An 11,246-nucleotide genomic window follows, 5' to 3' on the forward strand; every position below is an offset into this window, starting at 1 on the left:
CCTCTCTTATCTGTAAGAAGGTGCAGGGAGGCAGACCCCCCCCCCCCCCCCCCCCCCCCCCCCCCCCGTTTAAGTGGATCCGTCCAGATGATGTCATAGGTCAAGTGGGAAACGAGTTAAACTAAAAGTTAGTTTGACGAGTTTGACGGACTCACTAACTGAACTGAACTGAATATTAACGAGCCAGGAAAGTGACAAGGTGAAGATGAAAATGAAATAAAATTCGAGGCTCGTTTTGTAAGATGTCGGACCGCAAGCACCTGATGAAGAGGAGGAGGAAAAAGTTTTGATAGGTGTGCAACAGGAGGGCTATTCTAGTGGAGAACAGGGGACGCTGACGAGGACCTTCACGTGATACAGGTGAGTTCATTGAGACATTGAGATTCAGGGGAATTATTCCTAATTTTGCTGTTAATTTTGAAGTTCCTTTAACGTGGCTGTAATAAGCAGGTAAATGCGGTTGGCTGCGGATGTCCCTGTAATGTTGACCCTGAGATACAGGTGAATGGCATTTGCTGCTGTGTGAAGGGTTTGGATATTTAACTACATGTGGGCCAGACATTCTTTTTCAGACAAAAATTTGCTGATGCTCTGACCTTTCCTCCAGTGCCATCTTAAAGTTGACATTATGTTCCACCTGTACTGTAACTGTAACATCTGCAGTTTGAATCTCTACACGTTAGCTATCTACACAAGCTGTAAATTAAATGAATAACTAACTATACTCAACAAATCTACATCATTAAAAGCAGACTGTAAAATCAGATTTTTTTTAATTTGAATGGAAAAAAATGCAGAAACATAAACTCCTGTAATGTCATTTAGGTTCCACTTTATTTGAATTGAACAGAGGTTAAGAGGTGCAAAATGAAATACTGTACAACATCTAACCAATACACAAATTAAAAACTGGTCAAATTCAGTTCGAATTTATTATGAATACACTGAAATATGAACAACATTGCAGGTAGAAATAGGAGTTACAGAAATTGTGACATATTATGTGTACATTAAGCAGCTGTGACCTAACAGTAAAGTGTGTACACTATAGGTCAGGTTTATAAAGTGGTAATATTCAAGCAAAGAATATAATGAACAGATATCTAATACTGTGCAATGGAAGGTGGATGGAAGGTCTTTAACCAATGATTTACATGTTAACAATGACACTGATTGAGGTTTGACTAGGAACTGAACCATAGACAACTGCTAAAAGTCAGCCAGCCTCTGCACACTTTGTCTGAGAGTATGCATTGGACGATGATTTGAAAGTGTGCATATTAGCTATAACTTACATTATCTATGTCTATTTGCTGTTTTCCACATTTTGCACATTTCCTGTTGGCAACCTTTCCCTTCTGAATCTAAAATAAATCCCCAAAGCTGTTTTTTTTTCTCCACCACTAAACACCAGCACATTTAAGGGTAGCTGATTGCTTGCCTGAGTTTCATCTGACTGCTGATTTAAATGGTTTACTCTATATGCATGGCTATTACACTCAAGCCTTTCATGCAATACTTCAAATGTAAGCATGCACAGTTAGAAAGCGTATCAAGTTGAAGCATCTGTGGTGATTGTTGGAGGGAGATGAATAGGCGATCTGTGATAGCCAATTGTTCGGTAGCTCATATAAACCCATTCATGAATTTGCAACAGATTAGGCTTCTTACTAACATTGTTATGTAAGATTCTCTGACAAACCAGTCAGAGAATCTTACGTAACATGGTCCTTTGTGTACATTTGTATGCTTAATGCCTCAGATCTTTTCTAAAAACCCATTGATGCCCTTAGCCACATTTGTCATGCTTATGCAAAATGGATCAAACATATTTAGGAATATATAACAGAAATCCAATGCCAACAGTATCCTTTTATGTAATGACACTGTGTCAAATCTGATCCATCTGTATCCTCTCTTTTAACTTTGTGGATAAATGACAGATCCATCAACTTGTACACAATTGGATCATTCTGAATACAGTTCCCTTTTCCCCATTGTTAGTGCTGCTGATATCTTTGTCTTGATACAGATCCATAATCACCAGCAGTTATAAAATACCCCAGCCAATATTGTTATATAGGACTTGCTATTCTTCACTGACAGACACAGAAGTAGACAAACAGTCTCTGCATGCATCAAGGTTTGTGTGACTGTGTGGCAAGGCTTTGTCAGCCCCATCCCTCTTTCTACTCTGCTATGTTTTGTGGGAACAGTGGGCACCACCTGCAGTGGACTTAGGAAGGTGAATCACACTGCTGTGAGCACACGACACCGACACAGGGGTAGTGACACCACCTCAGCTCGCACCATCCCTCTACCCGCACTTATCCTGTCCTTCAAAGGTCAACGAATGAATCAACGTTTCGTAAAAAGACCACAGGCAAACCCACCGTGTAAGGTCACTTTAACCTCCAGGTTAGATTGGATAATAGAAAACAATAATGGAGAATTGAGGAGAGTTTCCTCTGTTCTGCTTTCAGACTATTAAGTAAAAATGATTTGGATTTTTGGGGTTGAATTGTATGACAAAAAAGGCACATTACACTTCAAGAATCTGTCATAACAAGTCATATTTTATCACCAGGCATGATGATGAGGTGTCTCATTTTCAACTCCTTTCCCTACCCTCGTCTCACACCTTCTCCCCCGATGTACTGCAGCACCCACACATGTCTGGGAGTGTGACTGTTATGTGTAGCACTGGCTAGACTGCAGCCTTGTACCTCTGTGCTCCAGATAACTAGACAGGCAGATGGCAATAATGACACACTATTTTCTAAATGTTAATATAAATGCAGACAGACCCAGGCAGGGTTGTATATGTTTTTTTTTTTTTTTTTATGAGCTTACGTCCTAGTAGCTTCTTTTCACAGAGATCAGAATCTTCTTGCTTAAGAGAAAAAGGAGAAAGGGTTTGCTCAAAGAAAGAGGTGATGAATACTGATAAAGAAAGAGGAAAGGAGGAAGAGGTAGAGACGCTACAAAGGGGGGTTAGAAAAGCATGTCAAACTGGGGAAGAGGCACAGCAAGAAGTCAAAATGGAGATAAGAAAATTTAGAGGAAACAATAGGACAGATTTGAGCACAGAAGGCATTGATGGATTATGCCTGGCAGAGAAGAGGGTGTTTTTGCTGGGGGAGCGCTTCATAAAATCTCCTCTAAGGCTCATTGTCTGTATCTCACAGAAACCACTAAAGCTCAAGTGAGTTCTGTTTCCTGTTACATCACAAGACTCCATGCAAAATGATTTATATTATTGCTTACAATGATAGTTTACATAAATGTATCCCTGCATTCAAAATTGATGTTCTTTCCTCAGTATTAATAGATTTATGTGATACAACAGCGACTCTATCTTTTCTTGGATAGTGCTGCCCTCTGCTGGTATGACAAGCCGTGTTGAATAAGAAAATAAGTTCTATTTATCCGATGCAATGCCAGCCATTTTATATAACAAATATTATGCAAGATAGGAAATGCCAAAATATGTATATACCCATATTGTTCCTTAATTTCTGAGAATTTAACTGCCCCAAAGGTTAGGACTAGGAGCCTCTTTATGGCAAGACATAGATTCACTCACTGCAGCCCATCTCCACCACCAAGTGGACATTTGGCCCACTTTTCTCCCTCTGCTGGGCCTCTTTTTGGCTGCTGCTCTGCTGACAGTGCTGAGCTTTCTGCAAGGCCTTTAATTGTCTCTGGTAGCGCCGATTTTCCTCGGGGTAGGAGACCACAGACAGAGGCAGTCTGCAGATGGCTTGGATCTCAGAGGAAATGAGGAGGAAGATGAGAGTTGACAGGCAGAAAGGCCACGTGCAGGCCGGTAATGCGAGCTGAAAGGGGATGTCAAAGGAGAGGAGAGTGTGACACAAGATATTAGGGACATCTGGGTGGTCAGATGATGTTTTTTGAGTTTGAGTCTGGGGCAAAGTTTCTGACATACCATGGACATCAGGTTTGAGGTCGCAGCAGTCATGAATGCACAGAAAAGAGCTTGGGAGAAACATTTTTTTGATTTTTAATGAAAAAACATTTTAAGTAAAGCAGGATAGTGTTCATGATGTTTGTAAATCTCACCACATATTACAGCTAGTAGATGGGTTTGCCATGTTAAGACATAGAATACACCTCCAATGGCAATGCAGGATAGAGCACTGTTATATCCCCACAACCCTGAGAAAATGTCCTTGTGAGGAGCTGCCAGAGCAAGTCCTGTACCACACACGAGAGACGAGCTCAGGATTTGAATTTGTTATTTACAAGGAGACAAATGCAAAAATGTCAGGTTCTTAAAAAAATCAGGTCAACATACACAGGCTATACAGCGTTATGTAAAAAAGAGAAATGAGATGGGTTATTCACAACAATGCCATGGTTCTATTTAAAGCGCCAACATTGTCACTCAAACTGCAGCAGAAATTATGCACATCTCTATGCAAATGAGAGAGTCTCTATACCAGACAGGGTGCCAGCCGCTGAGCCCAACATGGCGTGGAAACAGATAGTTGGTGAGGAAAGCAGCAGGGCCAGAAGGATGAGCCCTCCTGCCCAAGGACTGTCGCAGCCGTACACCTGGCCAACACCAACTGGCACTGACAGGAAGAGCTGCAAATAGAAAGCCTACATGTTTCAAACAATTGGTTATGGAGGAAGCATATGTGCAATATAGCCAGCGAAATGATTTAGATTGTGTTGCGATTTCCAATTCCTGTTCTACCTGAGAGATATTGAGGCTTTGGATGGAGTCATGAAGGTGATTTGGCTTGATATCCACCTGAAATTGCAGTGAGGTGAGCTTCATTTGCCACTGCACTCTTAAATGTAAAGCAGGGCTGCGTCGTACCTCTGGGAAGAAGGGGTGATCGGCTCCTGTTGCTGCAATGTGTAGACACACCAAAATATTAAAGGGAAGGGTGAATATTGGGAGGTCCCATTTGCTGGCAACTGAGGACAAGGCACTGGAGACCACCGGGCTGTAAACAGGAAGAGGAAATGGAGTGCTGATTGGACGGAAAGGCAGACCATTACATGTAGACATTGTGACCCTGCCTGGGTTGATTTTTGTTTCGATTAAGGGAAGGGGGAAGCTCGGTGTGAGAAATTGTATGGTTGTGCATTATCTCCACCGTTTACATATATTTACTTTTTGCTTAATCCATCATCCAGGCTTAGTTTAACATACCAGTCAACCTTTGGATTTTTCCGATGTTGTAGCTCAAGAACGCTCTGCACAATGGTCTTTTTTTGTTTGTTTGTCATCTTCTACGAAAAAGTTCAGAACAAAATAGACTAATTGTTGTGTTAATTTGCTCGTAACTTGTGAATTGCTACATGCTGTTGCCTTTGTCGCTTACTAAGTGTGTGCCATTTAATCAATTAGATGAAAATGAAGCTAACACTTACCACAACATGGACATAAACATATTTGGCAGTAACAGCCACCAGTACCAGCTTTCTTTGGCGGAGAAAACAGCCATCAGCATGCCGACCAATGTTCCGTTGTAGCCATGCAAACCCGCTGATATGGCTTCCCTGATGCGAGTGTGACAGATGTAGTCAACGTGAGTGCAAAACACAATTAGCCTATATGAGAGGCAAACTGAAAATTGCACAGTTGGAAATCTAAGGAAAGTGAAGCCCCAGGGAATACAAGTGGAAGAGACGGCGATAATGGCTTATAGTAGGAGGAAAATGTTTTCATTTTCTTTGATCAAGTCAAATAAGGATAAGGAGATGCCGTCAGACCTGTTTTGTCCTAGCAACATTGCGGATACAGTGGAGGTAAGGGTCCCCAGAAGACCATTCAGGGCCCACCAGGGGTTCTGCAGGAAAAGGCTGCATGTGATGAGGACCCCACTGAGAGGGTTGTTAACAAACATGACCTGGGCCACCCCTCGGAAAATCCAGTCCGTCAGTTGGAGAACCAAAACCTGTCCTGCAGTATGTGGAAAAAGAATTCATTTTGATAGGCTGTCAACGTTAACTTTAGACTGACAAAATCACTGGTACATTATAATTAATGAAATAACAATGGGGCATGTGACTTTGAAGATGAAAAAAAAACAACATACTTTTCACCCATTCTCTGCAGAGTCTCATGTCTCCGGTGAACAGCCCAACAGCGCTGAAGAAACAGGAGCGAGCTGGACCTTCATCATGTGAAGGCTGGTTGTTGTTGTCCATATTGTCTTCAGAATTGGTCAGGTGTTGTCAACAAATTAAGCAAAATAGATATTAAGTATTCAACAGGCAACTGCCGTAAAATCGGGAATATAAGACGCACCCTGTTTTGAAGGTCTCTTAGAGAGGAAAAAAAAAGTTGAAACTGTCTTCCTGCGTGACGATTTATATTGTGTTCAGCAATGTCTACAACGTGCAGTTTCTGTGCAGCTGTGTCGCTCTTTTAGTTCTGCCTGTTTTCACTTTCTTGGGGAGTTTGCGCTCCTACTAGCTACAGTACGGTAGTTGAGCTCCCAGCCTGCAGGGAAAGTTGTGAGGCACAGACTCCTAGGGCCTCTTTCAAACCAGCCACTACACCCTCTCCTTACCCACTTCCCCTCCGTTTGCGCGTCCTCACGGTCATATTAAGTCCGTCCCAAACCAATGAGCGGGGAGTGGTAGTGGGTTGTAAAACCCTCCACCAGCGAGTCTGCACCACCGATGCCGACTTTCGGATCACATGCAAACTCCTATTGCGTCCGGTCGTCATGGATGAAGCAACCTGTGAGTTCCGTGCAAGAGCCTATAAACACTGCTCCAACTAACATAGACATTTAATAGCCTCATCCAGATGTTAACAACTTCAAATGTGTAATTTACCGAGGATCAAATATATGTTTATTTACTGTGAAGTGTTTTATATTTACAGGGACTGTCGCAAAAACAAAATAATATTAAATCATGTTGCAGACAACTTTTCGCCGTTAACATTTATTTCTTATTTTTCTACTTTTGATGTCTTTGTGAAATCTCAGTTCAACAACAAAAAATACACTTTTTGCTGCTCTGATGTTCAACAATATTATCCTTGTCTTTGCATTAATTTAGGACACCGTGTTCTTTAAAATTACAATAACTTAACTGAAATTATAAATTACAATAAACAATGTCTAATAGTTTTGTTAAAAAGTCTACACTAATATAATTTACTAAAGAAGACTAAGAATAATCTAGGCTGCATAAAGATTTTTTACAGAATGCATTAGCTACAAAAAAAACTGTTCCCATGGTAACAGACAGTTCCCGTTTCCACCTGAGAGAGGGAAGTTTTTCCCAAAGCCTGCCGCTGTATTTCTACCCTACACCTTGATGAAGGGGACTTCATTCAGCTGCGAGTGTGACTTCTAACTGAGTGCACTGCGTCACAGAGGGGGAGGGTGTAGGGTGTAGGGTGTAGGGTGTAGGGTGTAGGGTGTAGGGTTTGGTTTGAAAAAGGGCCCTAGCTTGCGAGTCGCGCCGCCCGACTCCGCTGGTCACTCTTCAACTTTAATATAGGAGTCTTTCAATCAAAAGAGCACTCTACAAGGTTTATTTACAGAACAATATACCACTGTTTTCTGTAAATGCATGATTATGACCTCGCAAAGGAGAAAAGCTTTCAATACACAATGAATGGGGATGGGTTTCATCAGGTTGCAGTGATAGGGGCTGCGTCACCCGCGGTAATGACGGCGCATGTTTCAGTATTTTATACTGGTATATTGGTCGCACCGGTGTGTAAGACGCAGCCAACTTTTAAGACGAAAAAATAGGTGTTAAAAGTGCGTCTTAACACTCCGGATTTTATGGTAATTAAGTCAGTTTGGGACCATTTCGACATACCTTTGGTCAGGGCCGTAGTAATGTCAAACATGTCCATTGACACTAGGAACCCCCATTCTCGTGTTTTATTTTTGATTTGTATATTACCTTGTTCAGTCATATAGTGAAATATATCCATATACAAAGGCACCTGTAAAGGCTTGGTAGGTTTGTTTGTGGTTATGAATGAGTAAAGCCACACAGCCTACGCGTACACAATGCAGCATGTTGTGTACGCGTATGTGTAGTTCAAAAGCAAGTATATTTGAGCCTTAGGTCTCACGCAGGCAGATTTTGGGGAAGCTTTGGGGCACCATAGGGGTCTTTGATGCCATGATTAATTCAGTTTACAGGTCCATTAATATGAAGTCATGCTAAATTTATGTATATGCTAGAAACGAAGCGGCACAGATGTATATTGAATGTGTGAGAGAAACAGACTTCTGTTACTGCAAATAAGTCAGGTTATGTCGAAGTTTAGCAAGTTAACTGATAGTCTTTGAAGGGCTGCACCTGTTGTATTTTGCTAGTTCACTAGACATTAGTAAAACCACCTGTAGCCTGCTTTAATATAAAGTGTTTGAGTGTGCAGAATATCTCCAGTACGAGTGACAATCACAGCACGAGCGACACAGATGAGTGTGATACATGTGTAATTCAGTTGGCCCAGATGTCTGCCTGTTAGTCCCTTTTATTGTACAAGCGTGCACCATCAAACAAGAGTGGGGCCTTCTTTGGAGAAAAATGGAAGAATGACGCCATTTTCTGCATTTTTAAACATTTATAATCAAAGGCATGAGGGGCATTATTTCTTAATCAGTCTGAAAGTCTGAAACCTCAGTTAAATTATGTAAAATTCCTCAAACCCTAATTACTAATACGCAACTTGTTAGCAGATTACTTCCATAATGGGAATTACAAAAGCCTAACTAAATCTAACACATGGCTCTGAGAAATTATAATTTAAACAACAACTGTTAATTCGTTTTGATCATAATCATCGTCATGTTGCATACTTCTCGGATACACATAAGTAATATAAAATCAATTGAGGTAGGATTTCTTGGGGCTATGTGAGGTAGGCCTAATCCACATTCATACCCAGCAGTTTCAAATATGACTATTTAAAATTAGCTCAGGTGATTGTGCAAGAGGAGGCTCAATGATGAGTGTTACAATAATCATGGTAAACTACGAGTGCATGGCAGCATCAAAATATTAAAACCATGGAGTAGACGTGTCAGTTTTGATATGAATATTGCACCTCAATCTGTGCCTTTACGGGAGGGACGTACGGACAGCGGACCCCTCTCTCTATCTAGCTCTCTCGCAGTATCTCTCGCCGTCTCTCTGTCTCTCTCGCTCTTGTGCATGTGGCAGTGAGTTTATAAATGAATTAATAAAAAACGATTGAAAATATATTTGGGCTGCGCGCCCAGGTATCGTCTATGTGTGGTGAAACACTGATTCATATCTTTAGTGATCAACTGGTATTGGTAAATTTTGAGTCAAATGTCTCTTTAAATGTTGTGTAGATGCCATGCGATTTTATTTTTGTTAAACATCTTCCCTTAAGAATGAAAGGGATTTTTTTTTACAACTTCTACATCCCATTAATTTTTTCTTCAAGTAGTAGTTTTTTTTGTAGATTTGATTTGTATCTGACATACCGATCAGCCTTCCCATCAGATGTGTGTTTATTACATGTTAGCATGGGGACATGCTAAGCTAACTTGACAAACATAGGAAAATCACATCTGATAAAATATCAGCATGTGGCATTGCATAGTGTTAAGTGTCTGTAGAATGCACTGAACCTCTGTGACCCTTGCCCTTCCAGTTGCTGGGTCATGTAGGACCACTGTTTGGTTTCTTACCTTTATAGATTTCTTTGTGCATTCAGGCAAGAAGTGAAGGAAGGACGGTAGTGAAGGTCAGAGAGGTGCAGATAGCTAGATTGAATGCTGCTAACAAAGGTATGAGTCACACGTTCTGTCTGTGTGGTCTGTATGGCAAATAAAAGCTTTACAATTGATTGATTGAGAGGAGGTATGAAGAGACAGCCAGTGACATTATTGCTTTTTTCTTTTATACTCTTTAGACCCTGATATATTGTTTTCTACCTTTCCCTTGCTACTCTTAAATTACAGAAGAGTTGTAACTTCAATGCACACAAATTCAATTGGTGAACCTGATTCCCTTTGCTCCCTGAGGTGGAAACAATTCCATCAAGGTGAGCTAAAAAATCTAAACCCTAACGTCAGTTTGCCTCATCATTTTCTATTTCTGTCTTTATTTTTCATTTATTTTTTTGTAGCAGCGATCAAAGCAGATTTCCCAAAGAGCGTCCCACTGTTACCGTCAACATCCCCAGCCCCAGTTTCTCTGCATGAAAGCCTGGCTGTGTTTATGTTGTTCAGTGAGCGCTGAACCTCTTGATCTCACAGATCTGTCGGTAGCCTCGCTTCCTCTGTGCGACAATACTTCTTAAGAATCAACTGAAATAAAAGAGACTGAACTCAACTCTGCAGAAACTTTTGGGGATTGAAGGTGTGAACAAGTATAAAACCGTGAATAATCTCTCATTTAAACTGCCATCTAACATGTGTTTAGAGCTACTTCAAAACGGTATGTTGTTATCTTTAAACAGTCATATTGTTATGGCTTTGAATATCTGGATCATTCGATTGTTGTTTTGTTTACTTTAAGGAGGCCCCTGGGAGTTTCGTTATTCACACAGTGTTGTCGATAATTGTCTGTGCAAGTCGAGTGTTACAAAACCCAGGCAAACACTGGATTCAAGGCTTAAAATACATGAAAATATAAAACACATTGAATTTACAAAGAATGACTACGAGGGCCAAAGCAGAGGCAAGGACAAATCTGTAAGAATGTGTTTGTCAGATTTTAGACTGTTTAATTCATTAATATACTTATACAAAGTGGAATAAATACTTTGCTCTTACGGAGTCTACCAGTCACATGGTGATATGTCTGACAAATACAATAACACTTGTTGGTATATTAAACCATCTGTCTTTGCATTTAGAAGTGCATCTTTCAACTTCTTACAGAATAAATATTGGAGAGGGTTTTTATCTTACCTCTCTTCGTTGGGGATCAATGACTTTGAAGTTTCTTCTTTCAAGTGAAAGAAAGCGTGCGTACTTTATCAAACATCCAGATATAAAGCCGTCTACATGATGTTACGAAACCTCCACTTAAAGCCCCCAAAAAAAACACCCCTCATTGTCTTTTTTCCGGAGGAGCATGCCCAGAGCAAAGACCAACGTCTCTGTATTCATCTCAGCTAATCTGCAAGAGGAATGTGCTTATTAGGAAAATATTTCCTGCTCAGGCATTTCTTTCTAGGGCAGCCTATGAGTGAAAGGAAAACGTGCCAATTTCTCAGGGAAGGAAGGATATTTGAGTTTTCAAGC

At 40.7% G+C, this 11,246-nt stretch overlaps 1 protein-coding gene across 2 annotated transcripts; it reads right to left on the reverse strand.

Annotated features, from left to right (window-relative positions):
* Positions 1-815: 815 nt before the first annotated feature.
* Positions 816-11,186, reverse strand: LOC109998487 (urea transporter 1). 2 transcript variants are annotated; one of them, XM_020653358.3, is made up of 10 exons: positions 10,911-11,186; positions 6,078-6,194; positions 5,752-5,941; positions 5,410-5,538; positions 4,850-4,979; positions 4,724-4,780; positions 4,464-4,611; positions 4,084-4,218; positions 3,950-3,999; positions 816-3,839 (listed from the first exon to the last, which is right to left on the reverse strand). In XM_020653358.3, the coding sequence occupies exons 2-10, from the start codon at positions 6,187-6,189 to the stop codon at positions 3,579-3,581; spliced, it is 1,212 nt and encodes a 403-aa protein (XP_020509014.1). In that variant the 5' UTR covers positions 6,190-6,194; positions 10,911-11,186; the 3' UTR covers positions 816-3,578. The 2 variants fall into 2 exon arrangements, with proteins under 2 accessions (XP_020509014.1, XP_065821730.1); XM_065965658.1 differs by lacking the exon at positions 10,911-11,186 and having other exon boundaries at positions 6,078-7,338.
* Between the last annotated feature and the right edge of the window lie 60 nt (positions 11,187-11,246).

This window comes from Labrus bergylta, chromosome 17 (genome assembly GCF_963930695.1).
Source record: "Labrus bergylta chromosome 17, fLabBer1.1, whole genome shotgun sequence".
NCBI classification, from domain to species: domain Eukaryota; kingdom Metazoa; phylum Chordata; class Actinopteri; order Labriformes; family Labridae; genus Labrus; species Labrus bergylta.

What these genes read in the sequence shown, in the direction of transcription:
- LOC109998487 (XM_020653358.3), bottom strand. Translation starts at nt 6,189, where the DNA reads ATGGACAACAACAACCAGCCTTCACATGATGAAGGTCCAGCTCGCTCC. An exon ending in ATGTTGCTAGGACAAAACAG is followed by an intron (nt 5,539 to 5,751) that starts GTCTGACGGCAT and finishes CACTCGCATCAG; the next exon opens with GGAAGCCATATCAGCGGGTT. An exon ending in TCTACTAGCTGTAATATGTG is followed by an intron (nt 4,000 to 4,083) that starts GTGAGATTTACA and finishes GTTTCTCCCAAG; the next exon opens with CTCTTTTCTGTGCATTCATG.